General features: G+C 40.7%; 2 protein-coding genes across 2 annotated transcripts in view; one reads left to right on the forward strand and one right to left on the reverse strand.

Annotated features, from left to right (window-relative positions):
* Window positions 1-679: 679 nt before the first annotated feature.
* Window positions 680-5,435, reverse strand: RPL4 (ribosomal protein L4). Its single transcript, XM_080809573.1, has 10 exons — window positions 5,379-5,435; window positions 3,801-3,972; window positions 3,506-3,612; window positions 3,045-3,183; window positions 2,466-2,590; window positions 2,045-2,174; window positions 1,618-1,774; window positions 1,301-1,384; window positions 1,074-1,194; window positions 680-990 (listed from the first exon to the last, which is right to left on the reverse strand). The coding sequence occupies exons 1-10, from the start codon at window positions 5,379-5,381 to the stop codon at window positions 766-768; spliced, it is 1,263 nt and encodes a 420-aa protein (XP_080665699.1). The 5' UTR covers window positions 5,382-5,435; the 3' UTR covers window positions 680-765.
* A 460-nt stretch (window positions 5,436-5,895) lies between these two features.
* ZWILCH (zwilch kinetochore protein) overlaps window positions 5,896-25,964 on the forward strand; it is a 37,792-nt gene continuing 17,723 nt past the window's right edge. Inside the window, exons 1-9 of the mRNA XM_080808941.1 lie at window positions 5,896-5,986; window positions 9,108-9,159; window positions 11,610-11,705; window positions 15,029-15,147; window positions 18,153-18,352; window positions 19,512-19,582; window positions 19,923-20,078; window positions 21,679-21,750; window positions 25,414-25,507. Of these exons, the coding sequence (XP_080665067.1) occupies window positions 5,934-5,986; window positions 9,108-9,159; window positions 11,610-11,705; window positions 15,029-15,147; window positions 18,153-18,352; window positions 19,512-19,582; window positions 19,923-20,078; window positions 21,679-21,750; window positions 25,414-25,507 (913 nt within the window). The 5' untranslated portion in view covers window positions 5,896-5,933. The remainder of the gene's footprint in view (window positions 5,987-9,107; window positions 9,160-11,609; window positions 11,706-15,028; window positions 15,148-18,152; window positions 18,353-19,511; window positions 19,583-19,922; window positions 20,079-21,678; window positions 21,751-25,413; window positions 25,508-25,964) is intronic.

Below are 25,964 nucleotides of genomic sequence, written 5' to 3' on the forward strand. Positions count from 1 at the left end.
AAAACTGCAAAAACCCAAGTAGTTCTGGAAAATGCTTCTGACACTGTACTATGGGTCAAAATACTGAGGGTAGCCATTTCCTCTATAACTGTACTCTATCACAGCAGGTTAATAGGAACCTTTGTGGAGGAACCATCAATTTCTTATTGCAGTGCCTCCAAATACATAGATTCTGCCCTCTTGTGGTACTGAGAAAAAACACCTCTTATGTAATTTTACCTGTTTCCCAAGATGTACTTTTTGGTTTTGGAGGGAGGAGTGATATCTTTTTAAAAAGATTTTATAGAGTGAGCACGTGAAGGAAGAGGGAGAGAATCCCAAGCAGACTACTCACTTAACTTGGGAGACTGACATGGGCTTGACCCCATGACCCATAAGCTCTTGACTTGACCCAAAACCAAGAATGGTGCTCAACCCACTAAGGCACCCAGGTGCCTGGAGGAGTGCTAAATCTTCTAACAGCTTCTGCACATTTGAGAAGTCTTAACCACCTGCATCTCAAAACATTACAAATTGATTTTTTAATCTGGATTTATCAGCATTCTTCTTCCCATTCAATGGCATGAACTGTAAAGGCAAGGCCCTGTTTTACACCAGACTCTAAAATGGAAAACAAGAGGCCTGAATTATGAGGGAACAAACAAAATTCTAAACAAGATTCACAAACACATCCAACAAGTCTTGCTTCTCAATGGCTTTGATCATGTCTTTATTCAAAATTAGCTGTCCAAAATTACTTGACTTTTATGAATAAACGTTAAGTTTTTAGGCAGCAGGCTTCTCTGCAGTGGGTTTCTTTTCTGCAGGCTTCTTATCAGCTGCTGGTTTCTTGGTAGCTGCAGCCTTTTTCCCCACCACAGGTTTCTTCTGCTTCTTCACACTAACAGCCTTCTTTCCTTTCTTCCCTACCACAGGCTTCTTGCCTGGAACTCCCTTCTCATCTGATTTGGCTTCTAAGGCTGCCGCTGCCTTATCCATCCGGAGTTTGTGCTGCAACAAATTAAGACAAAAACCTAAGAATCCTATCTCTCAAAAAAAGTTAACCTATCATCAAAAACCAAACTCTCACTCACATTCTTGGCCTGGCGAAGAATGGTGTTCCGGCGCATGGTCTTTGCATAGGGGTTTAGCTTCAACATGATTCTCAGGTTCTTCAGTGGATTCTTCTTTAGGACCCTGCGATGAATCTTCTTGCTGTTAAAAAAGGACCATTAGTATCTTACTCACATTACCCACATTTCTGAAGTAGCCAATAGTATGCATATGAGGCTTTAGCAACAGTAGGTATCAAAAACTTTACCGTGGTGCTCGGAGGGCTCTTTGGATCTCTGGACTTTTCAAGATTCTGCTAAGGTCTGTATTAAGCATCTTATGCATGGGAAGGCTGAAAAGAAAAAAGTGCTGAACAGTAAGATGCTCAATTCCTATTTCTCAGAGTTCCCTCAGAATTTCTTTTACACTACCGCTGTTCAGAGTATCTCATCATTTCACAATACTGAATCTGAACATAAAGGTGGCCACACATCTGTTATTTAGAAAACATGCAAACCAATTCTGAATGTAAACATTCACAGCATGAACATCTGTGTTCAACATATGACCACGAAGAACACTCACTTGTAGTTACTCTTGAGGGAGGCAGCCTTACGCCAAGTGCCATACAGATCGTCTAACTTGCGGAAAGCACTTTCAGTCCAAATGCAGAAACGTCCCACATGCCCACCAGGAGCAAGTTTCAAAATGTTCAGTTTGCTTACATTAAGTAAAGTAATTCCTTTTGAAGGGAAAACAGAGTTAGGGAGCCTGTATTTTAAATACAAGAAATACAAATCATGTTTATGACTTATGTGTTACACAAGGTACCTGAAAATTATGTCACCAATTAGGCATTTTCAACCATCATTGGTGTACTTATTCAGCTGAGAATCAGAAGTTCCACATAATCATGTGTTTCAGAAACACGGACCATAAAGTGGAATCTCATCATAATAAAAGCTGAGAAAGCTTGCATCATATGGGCAATTGAAGTAAGCAGTACAATTACCAGGAATGTTTCTGAAGGCCTTGATGATACCATTGTCTTCATTGTAGATGATGCAGGGTCCCCTGCGCTGGATACGACGACGGTTTCTCATTTTGCCCTTGCCAGCTCTCATTCGCTGAGAGGCATAGACCTAAAAAGTGAGAACATTTAGTTTTTAGATTAAGATACGAACCCTGCAATTGAACTTCAAAGTTAAACTCCACTTTACAGATGATGAAAAGGAGCCACAACGAACTGCCCAAAGTTAACACACAGCAGCAAATGGCAATCGAGATTCAAAACCCAAGTTATAAGGTTTTAGAGTCCTTTTCTCCTATCCACTGAAGTTACACTGTCCTCCAGACACCTTCTGAAATTTAAAAATCTGACAACAGATTTGTATCGAGGACCACCAAAATAGAAATTTGTTCATTAAGCCTACCTTTTTGATATCATTCCAGGCTTTAAGTTTTTTAAGAAGCAAAACAGCCTCCTTGGTCTTCTTGTAGCCTTCAACTTTATCTTCAACCACCAAAGGAAGTTCAGGAACTTCCTCTATACGATGACCTGACAATGCCAATGAATACCAACAAATATCTGATTACCCTGAACATTTTGAAAAAATCAAACATTTCAGATACTCCACGAAAGCAAAATAGCATACAATGTGCCAAATCAGAACTTCCACAAATATCATGTGTTTCAGAAACACGGACCAATTAAGTGGAATCTCATCATTTTGACCATTTAAAATAGAATAGGGACATGATGAAGTTTGAGCGGAAAAGTTTTCTAATACATGAAATCACTACATTCCATTTAGTTCACCAGTTATTACACAGTATTCACCGATGACTTACTATAGATCAAAGTAGTCAGAACTATTATTTAATATAGGGACTCTGGGATGAATAGAATCCATACAATTATTAGCATGAATAAAATGGGTTAGGTGGAGAGAGGGGAAAAAAACAAACAAACCAGTATTTTGTACCATTTCTGTAATACAAAATATACAAACCTTTAGACATGACCAGCGCTGGTAAGGCCGAGGCAGCCAGGGCAGAGCAGATGGCATATCGCTTCTGTGTCGTGTTCACTCTGCGATGCCAACGGCGCCAGGTTTTGGTGGGTGCAAACATGCGGCCCCCACGACACATCTATTTTCCCAGTTAAGAATCACATTTCTAAGAATTTAAGGAATTAAAGACTTATGTCTTGCTCAGTAAGAATTTTCGTCACCCTTCTGAACCAGCTTACTGACAGCAGGCAACTGTCGCTGAGAACAGAGTAAGACGCAAATTACGACATCATTGCAAGCAGAACTTCCTCACGCCAAGCCTCTATCTGCCGAGGGCAAGGTTTAACTTGAACACTATTAGTACGCTGAAAAAATTTTCAAAAACTGCTCATATGAATTAACCAGGTCATGTCTGATAAATTCCACAAGGGCTGACCAATCCAGAGTGAAATAAAGGATACATTTCCAAAGGCACCCTGGCCAGAACGGTGAGTCCCACCGCCTCGAACTCTGGGAATTCGAGCCACAGCTCTGCCAGTACCCCAAGACTCAGCACTGGTTTGATGACCTGAAATTGGGAAACAATACAAGTTTTAGCTACTCAACCATTACCAATCTAAGACTATCATGCATGATAGCAACAGCATCAGAACATCCAGGAAAATCATGTTGATTCAGAAACACGGACCAATGGAGTGGAATTTCATCACTGCTGTTAAGCAGGTCTTAAGACATCAACTCTTAAAAAATCCATACCTGCTAATTCACTGACAGCATATGGCTGTCTGTTGTTTTTGCGCAAGTTGGTGTGAACAAAGTTCACAATATCCGGTCGAATGGGAGCCTTGAACACAGCAGGCAGAGTAACATTTTTGCCAGATGATTCCCCCTTTTCCGAGTACACAGATATCAATGGGCGAGCACACGCCTGGGAAAAAGAAAAAGATATTTATGTTGACAGATGATGTCAGAGACACTATTTTCCCCTATCAACAATACCTTTAAAGACTGAATTACAGAAGAGATTTGTATTTGGGCTGGTAGACAACACTCAGAGCCGAAACCAAGGCTGTTGCTAACACATCAGGGTTTATTAACTTCAATAAATTCTTACACTTAAAAGACATTTAGAACCTCAAAATCTACCACAAAATTTACCATTCATCTTCCAACCCAGACCGTACAAAATGATCAAAAGCATACTGGAAGGTTTGCAAATGCTATTTAATGCCACATTCTGAATATTTATCATGTGTCAACAAATCTAGTCCACCACAGCTCTACTCAAAATTTATGTCCCTGGCCCCCTTCATCCCAAACACATCACACGAAACTTACCAGCAAAAATAACTGGTCGTATTACTTTTTGCTCAACCTTTCCAAAGATGTACCACCTTAAAATAAACCTTCTGAAGTTCTGAGAATAGCTTACGTGATCTGCTGGACCTCATCTCCCATAATCTTTTCCAGACATCACTGTCCCTACACTCAGGGCCATACCCCTTCTGCCTCAGAAGTAGCTGTCTTCATCCTAAAGAGGCTCAGCATGCTTCCTCACACTCCTTCAGACCACTTTTTGGAAAGTTTCTCTGATCACTTTAAGGCCCAACTACTGCCTCCACTCCCATTCCCCATGTTCCCAACAATTATGACCAACAAGTATTTAGGTGTTATTCTATTCAAATTATGATCCAAGCATCACAAGTGTTTTTTGTCCCTTTTTTTCACTGAACTCTCCATGGCACAAAACACTACACATTATTTGTGGAATGCAGTGCATGTGACAGTTGTACTATGAACTAAGAATTCGAAGATTTAAGGTGCACCAAACGGAACAATTTTTAAAGTAAGAGGGTCGGGAAGCTTTTGTAGAGGCTATTCTTAGATGAACACAGACAAGAATTAAAAAGAAAGTGGATATGCAAGTCTTTCAAAAAAATCTATCTCGAAACACAGGAATAGTCCTTACTGAACCACCCGTGAAAATTCAAGGCCCAAAAGTGATTTTCACTCCGATTTAGCCTTAGGCCCCAAGAACTTCCGAATTGTCAGTAGAACCCATGCCTTCTACGATCCAAGGAAAGCTAGAATCCCAAAGATTCCTCTGCACCTGAGAGCGATCTGGAGTCGCCCTGCGCTGTGACGCCCACGTTGCCTCTAAAATGGCTGCCATAAAGCCGCCCTACTCAACTTCGAGCCACAAACAAGATGCCTTTGATCCTCGTCTCCTTTTCCTCGCTTTCTCTCCTTAAGATTTTATGCCCCAAGCCCCCAACCCATTCCCGCCGGGACCCGAGAGCAGGGAAAAGCCCACCAGAGAGAGCTTCCACTCACCATCGCGGGGAGAGGAGAAGGCCACGCTCCTCTCAACCCGGCGGCTCCTATAGGAAAAGGAAGTACCTACCACTTCCGCTCTATATGTAACCTTCCACTCGTCCGCCAATATGCCCCGCCTCAGAACGAATCCAGAGACACAAAATATCAGTCTTCCACTCTATAAAAATAAAAAATAGAGTATTATTTCTTTATATGTATCAAATTACGGTATCTACTGACTTTCAAAGCCAAGAAAAGCGCTTAGAAACAAGGGACTCCTTTTCGCGGAATAATCCGTAAGGAGGCGTGGCAACTCTCGCGAGAAGAGGTGTCCTTTCCCTTTCAACCACTGGAATTTATTTTAACTTTTTCTTTAGAGAATGGAAAACTGCGGGGATGGAAAACACCGCTGTGTCCTCTAAAACAAAAGATTAACTTTGTGGGCAAACCGGGCCTGGCGGGCGCGGGTGGGGTGTAAACGTAGTCCCGGCGAGAGGGTCATGACCCCGGACGTCAGCTCCCGGCGCGCAGTTCAGTTTGGCGGGCTCGCATCTGCAGTCAAAGTGGGGCGTGATGTGGTCCCGAATAAACCGAGCGGCCGAGGAGTTTTACTCTCGTCTCCTGCAGTGAGTTGTAGCCCGTGCTGTTGCCTAGGGTGCGAGGGCAACACTTCTCCCTCGGCGTGTTTTTCGGTCTTCGCCCCCAGCCTCTTTCCCTGCTTTGGGGAGAAGCGCCTTGTCAGTTCTCAGGAGCGCCTAAGTTACAGACTAAGGCAGCTTTCCTGGGGTCTGGGAATTGGGGAAAGGCCGGTTATCTGCTCCGTTGTGGGGTTGGCCCTATGGGGGCTCACTTGTAGTCTCCTATAGAAGAAAACAATTGTACGTTATCAATCGGGGTGGGAGGTGACAAGTTTTTCAAGAGGCGCTTTATTCATGCCGGTAAGGCACGGAACTTAGGATATGCTGGCGACACCTCTCAGGAGATGGAAAAATAGATGTTGGCCTCCTTCATCTGTTTAAAGCCTTTCTGGAGTGAAACGTAGTGTCTATTCAGAATAACTCTTCGTGCTGCCGTTGTAATAATAACGTAATGGTGTGTTGTTGTTGTTGTTTAAGTACCTTTATTTCACTGTGCTTTAAGAGTATTCTTAAAGTGAATTGCTAGTACAAAAGGGGATTCCATCTAGTTCTGCATCCAACTTTAAAACTAATCCAGCAGGTCTCAAATTTGAGCTTGCGTCAATCACCTGGAGCGTTGTCCAAACGCAAGATTGCTGGACCCCATCTCCAGGCTTTCTGATTTAGTAAGTCTGGGTGGGGCCAAAGAATTCTGACAAATTCCAGGTGAAACCTCCTGCTGGCCTCACACCACATTTGAGAAGCACTGATGTAATCTAAGCCTTTATTTTCTAAATGCCATAATTTTTCATTATTTATTTTTATTGCTTTTTTCCTTTCCTACAAAAATAATGTGGTTCCTGGGTGGCTTAGTCCGTTAAGCATCTGCCTTTGGCTCAGGTCACCATCCCAGGGTCCTGGGATCCACCCCCTCAGGGGAGCCTGCCTCTCCCTCTCCTTCTGCCTGCCACTCCTTCCTGCTTGTGCGTGTGTACTCTCTCTCTCTCTCACTGTCAAATAAATAAATAAAATCTTTAAAAAAAAAACGTAGTAATGCTTGCCAATTTTTTGAACATTATAGACAGAGCACTAGGTTCTTCAATAATGTCTTGGATGGCTTTCAGTGTGAAACCCTATAGCTCTAGTTCATTGTTTTTAACTGCTGTGTAATGTTTCATTCTATGCCTGTCTTATGTTTATGTAACCAGTTACCCATTGATACAGTTTTATTTGGACCCTTTATAGCTCCAAGTTGATTCATGATTCATGATTCATGAAGCTTAGTCTTTTTCTCTACTTGGAAGCATAAAAGTCTCTTTTACTTCTCTTGAGTCCTTCACAATGCCTTTGCATCCAGCTGCCTACTGGAAATTTCCACGAGACCTCTATCTGCGAAACTGAATTCATCTTTTCCCAACAATGACACTCTGCTCCTGAATCCCTTCTCTGAACTAAGAGTTCCAAATCCAAGGTTTTCACTTCTCTTTTCAAGCACCTCTCCGCCCTCCCCCCTCCCCTGCCCCATCCCATCTAATAAGTCACCTCCTGCACTTGTCCCCTCTCTATCTCTACTGCTTTTTTGTTCAGGCCATTGTAACTTACTCACAGCTATTTTTCTGGCCTCCAAGGTCATGCCCCCCATCTCATGATCAGAAAGGTATTTCCTATTTAAAACATTTTAGTGGGGTGTCTGGGTGGCTCAGTCAGTTAAGTGTCTGCCTTCGGCTCAGGTCCTGATCTCGGGGTCCTGGGATCAAGCCCCATGTAGGGCTCCCTGCTGCTTCTCTCTCTGCCTCTGCCCCTCTCACCTCGTGCTCACTTTCACGCTGTCTCTCTCTCTCTCAAATAAAATCTTTAAAATAAAATAAAATTTTTTAGTGAGCTCCTCTTGGCTTTCAGGATGAATTTCTACTGGTATAGCAACATGTCTTCCATTGTGCCAACACAGCACCCTCCACTCACCTCTGTTGGAGCACCCATCACCATGTATTCTAGCTGTTGGCTCTTTGGACTTCAATCAAGACTATGAACCAGGGACTATGTTTTTGTTGTATATCCTGGACATCTAGAAAGAGTGCCTGCCTATAACATACATGATTGTTGAATAATTGGTTGAATAACATCCCTCAGTTATACACAAAGGACAGATATCTTTAAAAATAAATCACTGTCTTGTCCAAAATGGCAAAAGTGAATCATTCACAGGCCTAGCTCTCCTGTTTTTATTTCAGTAAGTCAGAGTAGATCAAATAACAAATGGTATCCTGAAACAATTCCATTGGGCTTCTTTAGGTCTCTAAAGATTGTGTCTCTTTCAGAGTGTAGGTCAGGCTGATGTGCATTTTGGTATGTTTAATGGTTTATTGTTCACATGCTTTGGGATGACTATTTTAGAACTTTCTTGAATGAAACATAATTATTATATCTGAGTTTTGTGCTTATCAAATTAGTATACTAAGTTTTTAGTGACAGCTCATAAAAATAGAGGGAAGATAGATGTTTCAATTTTAACCATAGAAATCTAGGGCTGGGAACCCTAAACAACTTTTCTGTGGTTACCCACTGATTCAGTGCAGATCAGAATCCCGTGATTTTTACTTCCTTTGAGTTACATGGTAAATTACATTTCAATAGTAACTGATGATGTGTTTTACAAGATAAGAGAGTACAGGTAGGTAACCTGATTTCCTCCTCCCTCTGAGAAGCCACTGTGCCCAGTTGTGGGCAGCAGTCTATTAGTTTCTACCACATCTCTTTTTTCTCATACTCTTTTTTTTTTTTTAAAGATTTTATTACTTTATTTGTTGGGGGGGGGCACAAGCAGGAGCAGTGGCAGGCAGAGGGAGAAGTAGACTCCTCGCTGAGCAGAGAGCCCGATGTGGGACTCAATCCCAGGACCCTGAGATCATGACCAGATCCAAAGGCAGCTTAACTGACTGAGCCACCCAGGAGTCCCTTCTCATATTCTTTTCCTGCTTTTTTCCCTCTTCCCAACCATGCCTTAGGGCTGCCATGACTACTTTGCACTTTGCTTTTCTCACTGGTGTCATGCAGAGATAAAGTGATGACTACTGAATTTAGATGTCAGAATACCGTAGCTCTGTTTTTCACGTGTAGTTCTTCATTTCAGGGAGTTTGATGAAGAAAAGAAAGGAGTCCATAAAGGTCCATTTATCTATGAGGTATGAACAATTTATTTCGTTTTTAAACACAACTCAGTAATCCTAACATTCTGCTTCTTTAAAAGTTGGGTTCATTGAAGTTAATTTAGAGTAAATCCCACCCTTTTAGAGTACAGTTCTATGAGTTTTTACAAATGCATTCAGTCATATAACCAGCCCTGAGATCAATATCTAGAACATTTCTGGCACCTCCAAAAATATCATGTACCTTTATAATCAGCCCTCTGTCTCTGTCCTTTTCCAGGATGTCATATAAATAAAATCACGCAGTATGTAGTCTTTGGGTCATATAAATAAAATTACGCAGTATGTAGTCTTTTCGCTTCTGTCAAGGAATGTTGTACATTTGAGATTTATCTGTTTTGTGTGGATCAGTAGTTCATTCCTTTTTATTGTTGGATAGTATCCCATCATATGGATGTGTGATGCATATCTACTTACCAGCTGGTGGACACATGAATTGTTTTCAGTTTTTCATAGTTACAAATAAAGCTGCTATAAATATTCCTTTATTTATTAAGCATCTAATATGTGCCAAGTATTTCATAGCTAAAGTCCCTGTAAGGTTTAACCTATAAAATAACCAGTGAACTAAAAGTAATTATATGCTAAAAGACAAATAAGCTGTAGAGAAATAGTCATATAAGATAAAGGTTAATATCATATATATAAAATACATTAAAAAATTCTTAAAAATCAAAGAAAAGTGATAACTGTAATAGAAGAATAAACAAAAGACATAAATAAGTAAATAAGCCCAGAAAGAAAATTACAAGTAGAGTTATTTCTTACTGTTGGACTTTTCACTAAACAAACACAGGAATTAAGTATATCTAGGTAAATGTATTAATCCTTCCTCATTGGAATTCTTGCTTAATAAATATATTAGTTCCCTAGGGCTGCTGTAACCACAAATTGGTATGCTTAAAACATCAAAAATTTATTCTGTTGCAATTCTGGAGACTAGGACTCTGAAATGGAGGTGTCAGGAAGGCCACACTGCTATTGAAGGCTCTGGGAAAGGATCCTTCCTCGGCTCTTCTAAGTTTCTGGTGGTTTCCTACAATCCTTGGAGTTTCTTGCTTTGTAGACACATCACTCTATTTCTGCCACTGTTACTAGATTGCATTCTCTGTGTGTCTATGTCCGTAAATCTTTCCCTCCTTATAAGTACATCAGTCATTGGAAGTAGCCCCAGCCCCCCAACAATCCAAGTTAATCCTTAACTTGATTACATTTGCCAAGACCCTTTTTCTAACGGTCACATTCAGAGGAACCAGGGGTTAGGACTTCACCGTATCTTTTGGGGACATATTCAATCCACAACAGTACTTGAAACTCAAGAACCTAGTAGATTAGAATAATACAGCATCCTTTGCTTTCTGAACTTGGTATCTATATGCTTTAAGATCCAAACTGAGAAATGAAACAGATTCAAGTAATGAGAGTTATTTGTCAATGATAAGCCTTTGAGAGACTGCTCACCTTCATTAACAATCAAATAAATTTGAAAAAAAGCAGTAACAAACAAGACACTATTTTTTGCTGTGAGATGGTAAAAATAAACAGTGAAAATACTCTGTGTTGCCATAAGTGATGGGAATGCAAATATGTGGGGGCAGCATATTTGCAAGGCAATTTGACAAAGTCGGTGTGATTCTAAGTATTCATCTTAAGAAAGTAATTCAAGGAGGTCTATTATTGTTTATTGCAGCAGGTAACTTAAAAGTATCCAAATGCTGAACAAAATGAGATTAGTTATACGATGGTAGAGCCAAAGAACACTTAATAGATGGAAAGAAGTGTATGATACAGATGTCATATTTTTATTAAGCAAAATCTTATCTAGATATCTAAATACTGAATACATTTCTACTTCAGGAGATTTATTTATGCATCTGGGAAAAGATCTGATAAAATAGGTGCCAACCATGCTAGTGACTAGTGATTATCCTGGCTAATTGAATTATATGTGTATTTTTAAAAACTGACTTAGCTTTGTATTTTCAGACTTTTCTGCAATAAACATGTTTGCAATTGGAGTGAAAAAATATACAGTTCCTAGAGATCGATAAAAGTCCTAAGTTCCATAGTACAATCAGAAGAAAAGATCATATTTATAAACTGCTAATTACATGGTACAATATAGTAAATACAGTATGAGTCATGGAAGAGGAAGTCTGTGTGATCCTAATCAAAAGAAGGCTCTATAATCGGGATGCACTTCAGGGAGGCCTTGAAGCATGTGTAGAGGTGAATAGAGCTAGGTTTGTCTAAACATGAAAAAACACGGCAAGGAATAAATGCAATCTTCTCTTTAGAACATTATGTCTTGTTCAAATTCTCTTTTTCGGCCACTTGCGTAAAACTAGGCTTTAAGTGTTTAAGTATTTGTACTAATAGGTATGTGTGTATATATAACATTGCTTGACATTATCTATTTTTAATAGGCTGATATTCAAGTGCAGTTGATCAGCAAAGGCCAACTGAATCCTTTGAAAAATATTCTAAATGAAAATGGCCTAGTATTCATCATGGAGAAATTGGTAAGTAGTGCTTGGGCTTTGCACTTGTTTAATTCTTTTTTTTTCTTTTTTATATAAGATTTTATTTTTAAGTAATCTCTATCATCAATGTGGGGCTCGACCCAGAGATCAAGAGTCGCATGCTCCACCAACTGAGCCAGCCAGGCACTTCTGTGTTTAATTCCTAGTAGCCAAATTCAACTTGCGAATGATCTCAAATGTGCACTTTTTTTTATCAGCGTACTAGGAAAGTGGATTCTAATTCTTTCAGAAGTAGATACAATGGTGTCCAATAGAAATATAATGAGAACTGTATAGGTAATTTAAAATTTTATAGTAGCCTGATTTTTCTTAAAAAGTGAAATTAATTATACAGTAAAATTGACTTTTTTCTTTTGTTGTCCACTTCTTTGAATCTTGGCACATGTATAGACTCTGGTAATCACCACCACAATCAGGGCACAAAACAGTTCCATCACCCCAAACAGCTCTGTCATGCTAGCCCTTGAAAATCCCCTGGCAACCACTGATCTCTTCTCCCTTGGTGTAGTTTTATCTTTTTAAGAAAGTCGTGAATGGACTCACATGGTGTGTAACCTTTCGAGTCTGGCTTCTTTCACTCTGCATAATACCTTTGAGATTCATCCAAGTTTTATGCCTATCAGTTGTTCATTTCTTGTAGTTGCTGAGTAGATTCTGTGGTATGGATGGACCATGATTTATTTATCTAGTCACCCTCTGAATGACATTTGGGCTTTTTTCTGTCTCCAGTGATCATGAGTAGAGCTGCTGTAATCATTTTTGTACACATTTTTTTGCATAAACATGTTTTTTCTTTACAGTAAATACCAAGGCATGGGGTTGTCTGAAATTAGGTTTAATAATGCTTTTTATTTAGTCTCATAAATATGATAATACCATTTCAAAGCACAGTTAATGTAAAAATCATTAATGAGATATTTTAAGTTTTTTCCCCCATGCTGCATCTTCAAAATCTGATGCGTATTTACACTTAACATTTTCATTTGGTCTGGCCCCATTTCCAGTACTCAGGGGCTGCGTGTGGCCAGTGACTGTCGTATTGAACAGCACAGCATAAGTAGCTATGACTCACGAAGTTCTACTTGAATTTTTGTTTGTGAAATGTAACAGAAAACGTCTTATCTTTTGCATCACCTTATAATTCCAGCTTGAAACCTTAGTGTTTTAATTATGGTATTTTGGCAGAGTGATTATAATGATTTTTATTGAGTGGTGATAATGCCGTCAGGTTACACAGTTGCTTTGGGGCCAGAACCCATTCCTTTGTCTACATTGTTTCCTGAAGTAGATTGGAACAGACTCTAATAGGGGAAAGTGGAGGTGGTTTTAGAAGGAACTCCTCTGTTTAATGCTTTAGGATCCTCATGCTATCTGGTGAAGGAACAGGGAGCTTTTCATTTGAATGCATACAAAAGCTCCTTTTATGGAAAAGGGGCAACTTTGTCTTTTATGTTAATGAAAGGGTATTATTACTGCTTATCTATAGTGGACAGATGCTTAGGAAATAATTATAGGTGAGTTATGTGGTTGAATTTAGACTTTTTTATGGGGAGAAGGGAAAAAGTATGTAGAGCAAAAGCAAAAAAAAAAATTAAGATGTTCAGGTGAAGATGAGTCACCTAGGAAAAGATAAGGATGAGCCAAGGGGGATGTAGGAATGTGGGTTAGGATTCTAGTGAGGATGCAGCTCACAGTTTTGGGAAGATCCCTGCAATTCACTGGGACCTGGCATTTTTGGATGAGGAGCAGTCAAAATGGCCTTTGTCTCTGCAAAGATCAGTAGAGCTTAAAGCACGAATTTTAGGTAGATGGGTATTAAATAGAAGAAAAAATGACATTTTGGGTACCACTTGTTCTAGGACCTCTTTGGAAAGCCAGGCCTAGAAGGGACTGAGATCTGTGATCCTGCAAAAGAAATTCAAAGTTGAGGAAATATCTAGGTCTGATACCTATTAAGTGGGCAGAGTATTTACTGCCCGAAGAGCTTAATGGATAAGATCCAGAGTTTTGAAGTCAAGTCAAACTATCTAGATTCAAATGTTGCTGTTGCCACTCACTGGGTGTGATTCTAGGCAAGTTATTTAGCCATTGGCTACCTCAGTTTTCCCATCTATAAAATAGAGTTGTGGGGGCGCCTGGGTGGCTCAGTGGGTTAAAGCCTCTGCCTTCAGCTCGGGTTGTGATCCCAGGGTCCTGGGATCGAGCCCCGCATTGGGCTCTCTGCTCAGTGGGGAGCCTGCTTCTCTGCCTGCCTCTCTGCCTACCTGTGATCTCTCTCTGTCAAATAAATAAATAAAATCTTAAAAAAAAAAAAAGAGTTGTTAATGGGGCATCTGGGTGGCTCAGTCGGTTAAGTATTTGACTCTTAGTTTTGACTTGGGTCATGATCTTTGGGTTGTGAGATCAAGCCCTTTGGGCTCTGTGCTCAGTATGAGCCTGCTTGAGATTCTCTCTCTTCCTCTCCTTCTGCCCCCCCAAATAAATAAATAAAATCTTTTAAAAAAGAGTTAATAGTAGTAGCTATTTCAGGATTTTTATGAAAAGTAACAGAAAACTTAGAATAGTAGTTGTTACATAGTAATGCTCAGGAAATATTAACTCTTGGGGTTATTGTTATTGTTATTCAAGGCTGAATTATGTAACTACTTAAACATGGAAGTATTAGAAACACATAGGTTCAGGACTTGTAACACAAATGAGAGCTGCTAGTCCTAAAAGGAGTAGATTTAATGAGTTCTGGGAGTGAAAAATCAGGAGTCTTCCACGGGGTTTCCCTTGGTGTTTTGTCTTTGGTTCATCATTTATACATGTTGGAGACTTCCTTTTCTTTCTTGCTTGCTTGCTTTCTTTCTTTTTTTAAAGATTTTATTTATTCATTTGACAGACAGAGACCACAAGCAGGCAGAGAGGCAGACAGAGAGAGAGGGGGAAGCAGGCTCCCCACTGAGCAGAGAGCCCAATGCGGGGCTCAATCCCAGGACCCTGAGATCACGACCCGAGCCGAAGGCAGAGACTCAACCCACTGAGCCACCCAGGTGCCCCTGGAGACTTCCTTTCCTAATGGCATCAGATGCTTCCTCTATCAGTAGCAATTTAGATCATTATCTTTTTACAGGACAGCGGAAGTGCTTCTGATGGCAAGATTTGGTGGTATCAGACTGGTTTGTAGCTGTGATTCTTGCCATCACCCAGTCATTTGTGTTTAAGGGTTTGGAAACCAGTACATTATGTTCTAGCGTAGTGAAGAATTGGCTGGTAAGTGTTCTTTTACCTGACTAAATAATTTAAAAATATTTTTTAAGCCTTTAGACAAGGAAGAAACAAGTCATGTTGAAGAACCACAATGTGAAGAAACGGCTATTTCTGATTTCTCTACTGGGGAGAATGTTGGACCACTTGCTTTACCAGTTGGGAGAGCAAGGTAAGTTTTTCTTACCATTGGGCTAAGTGGAGGGCTGGAAGCTCGGATTTAAATGAAAGTGTCCTTAGGGGCGCCTGGGTGGCTCAGTGGGTTAAGCCTCTGCCTTCGGCTCAGGTCATGATCTTGGGATCCTGGGATGGAGCCCCACATCGGACTCTCTGCTCAGCAGGGAGCCTGCTTCCCCCTCTCTCTCTACCTGCCTCTCTGCCAACTTGTGATCTCTCTCTCTGTCAAATAAATAAAATCTTTTAAAAAATTTTTTAAAAAATGAAAGTGTTCTTAGAAATATTGGGGAAAACAATATGTATCTAGTCCAGGTCCTTCCCTCCTTTCTTAACCCTCTCCCTAGACATGATACCCAAATCTTCAGGGATGGCTTTACTTGAATATCCCATAGGTGTCTGAAGCATGACCAAGAAGACTGTGTCCCGGGCCCTTTCTCCACTCCCCCGTACCATTTGCTCTTGCTTCTTAATTGTGTGTGTGTGTTTTTTTTAATTTTTATTTATTTGACAGAAATCACAAGTAGGCAGAGAGGCAAGCAGGGGGTGGGGGGGGGAAGCAGGAGGAGTTATCCCACCCCGATGCCAGCAGTGCCCCTGTTAGAAAGCCTGCTGCTCCGTCTACCAGCCCACCTTCGCTTCCTGCCTCCCTGCTGTGTAGCTGAGTGCCTCGCTCCCAAGCTGGCCCCCCTCACTTCCACAACCAAAGTTACTACTGTCAAGGAGTTCTGGAGGATGTAAGTTATATAAATAATAACAGCGGATGATAAGGACTCTAATAATAATACTCACAAAGTGACTCCCTGTGGTGGTTTTTGTTTATTTTGCTAGGTAGAAGCTTTTTACATTTTTCTGTAGTTAAATTTATCAGTCTTTTATGGCTTCTTGATTTTAAGTCATGTTTTACCATTTTTTCTTTTTTCCCCTGCAACATAAACATTATTTATCGGTGTTGTTTTCTCCATGCAGTGCTTGTTTGGATTTATCCCTATGCTTATCATTGCCTTGCCTTGCATTTGGGACCTTCTTTTTGGGGTTATTGTATTTCCTTTCCGAAGCAAATTCCCTTAGAACTTCCTTTGTTGAACATCTGTTGGTAATAAATGAAGTTTTCATCTCTTTGGAAAATTTCCAGCTACATTTTTTGGTAAATTTTAGTTATGATACACTTTCAAATTTACAAAAAAGTTGAAAGAATAGCACAGGAACTTCTGTATACCCTTGACCCAGATTTGCCAGTTATTTACATGTTGCCAAATCTGCTTTGTCATCTTCTCTCTCATTCCTCCTCCTCCTCCTCATAGTCCTCCCCCACTCTGCCACCTATATAACATACTCCTGTCACCCACACACATTTTTTAAATGAAATATTGAGATAATGTTGGAGATACTGTGCTCCTTTACCTCTAAATACTTCACTATGCATTTTCTGAGAACAAGTATATTCTCTTATGTAACCACAGAATAATGATCAAAATCTGGAAGTTTAACAGTTACAGTACTTTTATCTCATTCACAGACTATTCAGTTTTCCTTAAGTATTCCAGTGACTAATGACATCATGCATCTTTTCATGTACTTACTGGCTCCTTTTTTTCCTTTGCCCCAGCTTTATTGAGGTATAATTAACGTATCATACCTATTTCTTCTGCTTCACCTCACAGCCTACTTTGACTCCTACTGAACCTCTACCCTACCCTATTGGACTCCCTGCTTGTAGATAGCTACATTCTCGTCACTTTCTGGTGTGTGCCTGGTGTGCCCTTCTCCCACTTCATCACTGGGTGAAATATTTACGTAGTATGCCACTTAATTTCCAGATTTTTGTTTCTGGGATAATAGGGTATTGGAATTTATAATTAGAAACATATTTGGTCTTTGTCCAATGTTCCTGGCACAGAGTTCCTAAAACGCTTAGAGTTTCCTAAAGGAGGAGAAAGAAGAAGGTGTTTTCTGTTATGTTAGTGAGGTAGCTTTTGGGGGCACCTGGGTGGCTCAGTTAGTTGAACAGTCAGCTCTAATTTTCTGCTCAGGTCATAATCTCAAGGTCCTGGGATCCAGCCCTGCATCAGGCTCCCTGCTCAGCAGGGACTCTGCTTAAGGATTCTTTCTCTCTCTTCCTCTCCCTTTGCCCGCCCCCCTGCCCTCCTGCTAACATGCTTTCTCTCTGTCTAAAATAAATAAATCTTAAAAAAAAATAGGTGGCTTTTGGAAAGCCCCTACGTAACTTGGAGGTTGGGGCGGTGGGGTTGTCAGGGTACCAACCCTGTGATTAGAGGGTTAGAACATTCAGCCAAACCCCTACCTCCAGGGAGGGGAGAAGGCCTGGAGGTTGAGTTCAGTCCCCAATGGCTGGTGGTTAGTCATTTCATGCCTGTGTGACTAGGGCTTCATAGAAAACCAAAAGGAGAGTATTTGGAGAGCCTCTGGGTTGGTGAACAGGTGGAGATTTGGGGAAAGTGGCTCACTAAGAGAGGGCCTGGGCGCTCCACACCCTTTCCCCATACCTTGCTCTGTGCATCTCTTCATCTGGCTGTTCCTGAGTTATATCCTTTCATAATAAACCAGTGATCTAGTAAGTAAAGTGTTTTTCTGAGTTCTGTAAGTCGCCCTAGAAAATTAATTGAACCCAAGGAGGACTATAGCTGGCCAGTCAGAAGCACAGGTGACAACCTGGACCTGCATTTGTCATCGGAAGGTGGGTGGCAGTGGGGAGGGGGACGTCTTATAGGACTAAGACCTTAACCTGTGGCATCTGATGCTGTCTCTGGGTAGATGATGTCAGAATTGAGTTGACTTGTAGGACACCCAGCTGGTGTCAGAGAATTACTTGGTATGAAGAAAAACCCCACACATTAGAGTTGGGGACAGAATCTTATTTGGTGACCAGAAGTAGGATCAGTGTCAGAATCATAGGTGCCCTTCATCATATCTTTGGAAATGAAAACTTGGTTGATGGACAGTCTCTACTTACAGTTTGTTCTTCCTACTCTTGTTTTCAAGGCAGTTAATCGGACTTTACACCATGGCTCACAATCCTAATATGACCCACCTGAAGATTAATCAGCCGGTTACTGCCCTTCCTCCCCTGTGGGTAAGGTGTGACAGTTCAGATCCTGAAGGGACCTGTTGGCTCGGAGCTGAGCTCGTCACCACAAATCACAGCATTACAGGAATTATCTTATATACAGTCAGTTGTAAAGGTGAGAGCTCACTCATCTTACTTTTGTGGGTGTGTGTATTTATTTATTGGTACTGTTACTGTGTTGTGGTTTTTACTGAAAACATATTGTGAAGAAAGAAGTGGAACTTGTCAGCCACCAGGAACCTACTCTGATGTGTGACTTTTGGCATATAGGAAGTATTCCAGAAACAGAGCTCCAAAAATCTGAACAGGAGTTTATGGCTTTGTTAGTTTTATTTGGGTTTCATTTGGTTTATATGTGTGTATTTTTGGAAATTTTCATCAGAGGATTAAAAAAATGGAATATAACCTCATAATTCCTATCTCATAGTAGATGTTTAATTATATTTTTGGTAGTAGCATTCTTACTAAACCCTGACATCAGATTTGTGTCCAGTATGCAGTAAACCAAATCTCTAATGAGTCACTGGGTTTGAAGCAGAGAATGTTTTATTATCAGAAAGGAAGCCCGTAGAGAGGATAGGGGAATATTCCCAAATCTGTCTTCCCGACTGAGCAAGTTTATGATCAGAGGGGTTGAGTTTGCATACATATTGATGAAAAGGGCAGGGGAAGCTTGTGACTGTTCATGAGGAAAGATGGAGCCTGTGCATTGGGCAAACATAGGTAACATCTATCCCATGATCACTTGGGGATAGAGATTTACACCAGAACAAGGCATGATTCTGTCTCTGACACCAGGAAGTTATCTTAGGACAAGGAGCAGGAGCTAGGGGCATCCCTGAGCCCATGGAAACTGGATGACAGGGTCTGGGCTCATTATCTCGGGTAAGGGATGCAGAGCCTTGCTTGTTCGTAGGCTGGAGTCGTATCAGTTGACTTCGAGTCCAGGCTTCTGCACAGGCAGCTAGCGGATTCGTTAGTGGGGTCCGAAAAGATGCAATAGCTGATGAGAGAGAAACAGGTCTCTGAAAAACCAGCTTTAAATTTTCTGCTGTGTTTCAACCTCATTAACCCTACGGGGCATGGTTCCAGTATTGACCTTTGTTCCACTTTCCTTCCTTTGTCAACATTTCATCTGAATTTAAAACATAATTTCAGCAATGACTAGTGTGAAGTTGCACTGCCCTCAGAATTTGAGGGGTTGTCATTTTCCAACTCTAACAGTATAATTTTGAATTGTACCTTTAAAATTGTTTTTCTTTTATGTCATATAGCTGATAAAAATTACTCTGTAAATCTTGAAGACCTGAAAAGTTCACATAAGAAAAGACATCATCTATCTACTGTAAGTATTTCTTTCTTCTGTGACATTAGTTTCTTCAAACTGTTGTGGACCTGTTAACCTAGTTTAGTGGGTTTTTTCACTCATAATATGACTAGTTTTTTGGGTTTTTTTTTAGTATCGAAATGTTTGTGTTTATTTTCACTTAATTTAATGACTAAAAATAGATGCTGCCTTTGCCTTGTAACCACTTTTTGTGATGAAAAAGAAGTGTCTTATTTTTCCATTTGGGAGAAAAGTGTGGCACTTTTTCTTCTGCTGGGAAAAGAACCAAGGTAGTTTTGACAACGGGCCTCTGGCTGTGTCAAAGAGTAGCTAATGGTGGCTGGTGTGCTCTTTTCAGGTAACAGCCAGGGGCTTCGCCCAGTATGAGCTCTTTAAGTCCACAGCCTTGGATGACACACTTGCTGCGTCACAAACTACAATCACTTTGGATATTTCCTGGAGTCCCGTTGATGAGATTCTTCAAATCCCTCCTCTTTCTTCAACTGCAGCTCTGGTAGGAGTGAACCGTATTTTGTTTTGAGTTTATTCAGTGTGGATTGACTTTTAACTAGCTTGTTGCTGGTGCCGCATACTTCCAGTCCCAGCCCTGCCTCCTGGATGGTTCTGAGAGGCCCAGCTTACGCCTGAAGTCTCACGGGGGGCAGCCAGTGGAGGTTTGGCCGGGTGACCTCATCTGTCAGTTGCCCATGGTGGTAGTTATGTAACTTAAGAATTTTCTAGTGATTAATAAAGTCTCTCTCTTTTTTTAAAAAAAGATTTTATTTATTTATTTGACAGAGAGATCACAAGTAGGCAGAGAGGCAGGCAGAGAGAGAGGAGGAAGCAGGCCCTCTGCTGAGCAGAGAGCCGGATGCGGGACTCAATCTTAGGACCCTGAGATCGTGACCTGGGCCGAAGGCAGAGGCTTAACCCACTGAGCCACCCAGGCACCCCAATAAAGTCTCTTGAGTTGGGACCCAAGTGAAATAATCAAAGTAACTTATCTCTGCTATTCTTTTTTTTTATTTTAATTTTTTTTTAAGATTTTATTTATTTATTTGAGAGAGACAGTGAGAGAGAGCATGAGAGGGGAGAAGGTCAGAAGGAGAAGCAGACTCCCTGTGGAGCTGGGAGCCCTATGTGGGACTCGATTCCGGGACTCCAGGATCATGACCTGAGCCGAAGGCAGTCGCCCAACCAACTGAGCCACCCAGGCGTCCCTCTCTGCTATTCTTAAAAGATTGCAGATATTGGCAACACATCCAGAACCATTATACTATTAAGGCTTTTCATCTTATATTTACTTTTCTAGGAATCTGTCTGAAGTTAATCAATTGGTAGCGAGAATATATGTGCAAAGATATTCCACACTGTGATAATGACTGTGTTTCCAAAATATTAAAAACAAACCTGAATGTTCAATAGGGAAGTGCTTAACATAGATTTCCCTGATGAAATATTATACATTCTTTACATATCATGATTTAAAGTGTCTTTAATGATAAAAATGCTTATTGTTAGGCAAACAAAAGGAAAGTATACAGAATTGCATATATAGTAGAATCTCAACTATGTTTTTGAAAACTCTGTACACAGAAGCCTGATAGTGTTAATTGTGCCCCCCCCTACTTCTTTTAAGGTTTTAGAAAGCTCCTAAAACTGTGACCTCTGGCTAAGACAGCACGTCGTTGGTTTAGCTAGAAGGAGTCTATTGAACATATTTACTAGGGGTGGTTATTTTGGGTATGTGGTAATGCTGAGTTTGGCATTGGGTCTTAAGATGTATTTATTTACATTTCTCTCTCTTTCTTTTGGAAATTCAGTGGGAAAGGGCAGGAGAGGGTATGAGGAGAGCAGTCGTTTGACGTAGGCACAATCATGGTATAGAGAGAGGGGTTGGTGGCATGAGTTTAGGTTACTGTCTTGGGATGGACGAGATCTATGGTGTCTCTGGGGAAGATGTTCTAAATGCAGTATTACCCTACTTATTCAGTTCATTAGTGCTTTACGAAATATATTTTTTAATGTGTGGGGAGCTTGAAATGCAAGTAACTGTGACTATTATGCAGAGAGGACGGGATTACTAGTGAAAACTGACTTTGGGAACTTTTTAGAATATTAAAGTGGAATCGGGAGAGCCCAGAGGTCCTTTGAATCATCTTCAGAGAGAACTGAAATTTCTCCTTGTGAGTATCCTTCTGGAATTTGTGACTTGTATTAAATCTTATGTTTTCATAAGAATATTTGCTAATGTCATTGTTACTTAGTTTTTCAAAATTTGTTCCAATTGTTGTGTATTCAGTAGATACTCTTGGCAATTTGGATGATATGATTTTACTGCATGGTAGTTGTCCTTACAATCACAGGGAGCATTAGTTAAGAGCTACACTTCTTCTGCCTTTTTACTAGAGTGTTTGGTTTTTATTCAGACAGTAGGTTCCCCTCTTTAGGTGGGTCGGCTGCCAGTTTATCCCAAATGCGTGTATAATCTGCTTATTAATAACTGGCCTACTTACTTTTGGCCTACTTACTTTTTTTTTTTTTTAAACTTTGAGATAAATTACATCCCATAAAATTCACTTGTTTCAAGTACATAATTCAGTGGGTTTTTATATACTTACAGAGTTGTATAACTGTGGTCACATATAATTTCAGAGCATTTTCATCAAAAGAAACCCCGTACCCATTAGCAGTCACCTCCCAAGCCTCCCAGCCCTGCAGCCGCTGGTCTGCTTTTATAGTACTTTGTTCCTTTTCATCAGTGAATAGCGGTTCATCACATAGCTATAGCATATCTCATTCATCCACTCGTCGGCTGATGGGTGTTTCTGTTGTTTCTACTTTTTGACTATTACAAATAATGCTGCCGTGAAGAGTCTTGTACAAGTTTTGTGGGACATACGTTTTCACATCTTTTGGGTGGTGTTCCTGGGGCAGTGTGATAACTGTGTTTATAAGCTTTGGAGGAGCTGCCAAACTATAACTGTTTTCCGAAGTGGCTGTACGATTTTACATTCCTACCAGCAGTGTGTGTTCCAGTTTTTCCATATCCTTGCCAGCACTTGGTATTGTCTTTTTATTATGATTATTATTAATTTTTATTACCGTCCTAGTGGGGATGAGGTGGTATCTGATGGTTTTGACTTGCATTTTCCAGATGGCTTACTGACTTGGAGCATCTTTTCATGTTCTTACTAGCTCCAACTTACTTCTTTCTTTCATTTCTTGCCCTGCTTCTGCTCCCACTGATCCCCTAACCCTGGCCTGCTTATTGTACCTGGTCCTGTCCCATTGTGGTAAGTGCTTCTTGCTCTGCCCAGGGTGTCCCTCTCGCACCCTGAGCTCTCTGTGATGTCCTTATCTAGGATGATTGCACTGGTCCCCCAGAGTGGCTTATGCTGCCTTTGTTTTGTGTCGTGAGAGCTCTCTCCTCACACCTCTTGTCAGAGTGTTTATCAAACACAGTGATCTGTTTGCTTCTCTGTCTGCCCTCCTAGACCTGAGAGCCAGGTACTCTGCGCCTGCAGCAGCTAGCACAGTACCAAGCATTTCTAATACTTTTACCTCCAATTATTATTTCCCTGTTTGTATAAAACCTGGTATTTTTTTCTCACCTTTCTTTCTGGAAAACTCCTTTTAGGACCCTTCCTGTGGGCTTCCATTACACTTCGGTCCTCGTGTTTCTGCCCTTTTCTCTTCAAACCCTATCATTCACTGATTTGGCTAATGCTTTTATAAGGGAACTCCAGACTCTTCTTCTTTAAGCTGATACCATTCCCCTTCCTTCCCACTTCCACCGAATCATTTCCCAGTTGAGTAGAGGGCTGTTGCCTCAAACAATATTTCCAAAATGAAACTTGAGATTTTCTCCAGATGAGATCCCCTCAGAGAACACTGCCCCCCTTTTCTATGTGTGGTTCCACCATTACTTCAATTTCCCAGGCTAGAAACCCTTCTACTTTAGGTTAGTAGGAACTATTGCTACCACCACACTAACATGGAAGGATTTTTTCTCCTTCTGTGCCCTGGTTCTTGGTCACACCACTTAGAAGAACGAAGAGGTAGACAGAGTGGTGGGTAGCAAAGCAAGGTTTATAGTACAAAGCTCCCCAAAAGGGAGGGGACCTGAGTTTCTCAGTCGAGGGATTTTTATAAGCTTGTTAGCAGGCTGTTAATCTGACTAACCCTCCCTACGCCTGTCATCAGATCGGGTTATTGTCCCTATCTGTCACACAGGAAAGAATGGAGGGCTCCTTCCAAGGTGGTGTAAAATCCTTTTAAAGGTGGTTTGCTCTTAAGGCAGGGCTCCTTGTCCCTGCCTGTCCCTGCCTATCTGCCTTCCAACTATCCCTTCATCAGAACTGCCACAACTAGAAGCTGCCACTCTGTGACAGGGATATGGTGCTGGAGGGTTCGGTTATTTTGCTGGAGGCATCAGCAGTTGCTGTGTGGAAGACCTGATTCAAATACATGTCTGTCATTCAAATGCATGCCTGTCTGTCTGACTTGAAAGTCCATGTTTTGTTAAAACTTCCCTTGTAAATTCACAGAATCTTAGATGTGCCCATGGCCACAATCTCTCCCAAGGTCAGTCCCCTGTATTTTTGTAAATACCTGGGATTTTTTTTCTTTTATTTTTTCCACATCTCCCTTCCTCTCTCCCTCCCTCTCTCTCTAATAAACTGTTCTTTTTTTCCTTTAAGCTTTTTCTCACTGCCCATCTTAGTTAAAGCCCGTATCCCCTGCCTCCTGGACCACCCTAATGGTCATTTATTGTTTCTCAACAGGGACATTATGGGCATTTTAGGCATAACCATTCTTTGTGCTTTGGGACCATTATACACATTGCAAGATGTTTAGCATCCTTGGCCCCTACCGAACTAAATACTCAAAGTGCCCTTGTACCCCCTGTCATTGTGACACCAAAAACTATCTGCACATTTTTCCAAAGACCCCCTCCCCATGGGGTAGAAATTGATATCACCTCTGTTGAGAAACATTGTACTTTCTCTTTTCCTTAGAATCCATCCTGGGTATTTCTAACACAAATTCTTAAGTCCTTGATATGCCATGTTCCTGCCAAAACATCGACAACGGCTACTGTCTTTCATATGAAATTAAAAAAAAAAAAAAATCTGGAGGTTTTAAGATCTGTCTGGGCCCTCATTTCTCACTGTTCCGTAGATGTTTTCTCCACCACCGCTGGACCTTGCCCCACCCTCTCCATCTTGTTCCATGTTCCTTCTCTGCAGCTCCTGCTTCCCATATTTGAGTGCTGCTGATGCTTCACATTGTTCCCCTGGCTGTTCCAGTCTCCCTTTCCTTTGGTATAGATATTAAATGTATAGACATATACATTTAAATTATTTTTATATAAACTTCCATTCGGTTTCACATTTTTTGCTCCCTGATTATTGCACCTGAATTATTGGTCCTTTTAAACCAAAATTACAAGTGTCTTCAGGGCAGGCTCATTAGTCTAGAATCCTCAGTAGCACATGCACATGGCATCACCCTTAGAACACCGTCTTTGGTACCAGACTGCCGAGTGTGTGTCTTGGCATGTCAGTAATGTGTGACCTTGAGCAAGTTACTTTACCTCCCTTGGCCTCAGTGAAATGGGAATGATGGTAATATCTGCCTGATAGGGTTTTTGTGAGAATTAAATACCATACTACATATAAAACACTTGGAACTGTTACTGACATGTGGTTCATGAATGTTCAAGAAATGTTATAATGACTAATACTAGTATTAAATATATTCCTACTGATGAAGTGTTGTTGTTGTTTTTTTTCTAAAAACAATATTGGATTTCTTTTCTTTTCTTTTTTTTAAATCTCCGTTAGGTTTTGGCTGATGGTTTGCGGACTGGTGTGACCGAATGGCCTGAGCCTCTGGAAGTAAAATCTGCTGTTGAACTTGTGCAGGAATTTCTGAATGGTCTTTGTTTTTCTAACTCACGCTGTGTATATTGTTGATTTTTCTTTGTTGAGAATTTATACTTTCTAAATTTAAAAATAAGTTGTCTTTCTAGGCTTGGTATTTTTTTGGTTGGGAAATTTATAAAGCTGTGAGGTCTGTCATGGTCAGAGGGACAGATTTGTTCTGAATTACTAACAGTAGAAGTCTAGGTAATTTTTAAGAATAGTACTGAATTTAAATTTTATATACCACAGCTGTACTTAAGACTGTAGGAAAAGAGGGATGGAACAGAAACCTTTGAGCACCTACCATGTGCCCAATGTTGTGTGTCAGCGACTTTCACTGTATCTCAGTTCATAACTGCCAGTAGAGAGTCAAGTAATTTGCTAAAATCCCTGGTATACTTCTAGTGTCCTCATTTACCATTTTAAAAAAGGATTAGGATAGAAATTATTTAGAAAGCAGGAAAATAAAA

This window comes from Martes martes (assembly GCF_963455335.1).
Source record: "Martes martes genome assembly, chromosome: 7".
Lineage (NCBI taxonomy): Eukaryota > Metazoa > Chordata > Mammalia > Carnivora > Mustelidae > Martes > Martes martes.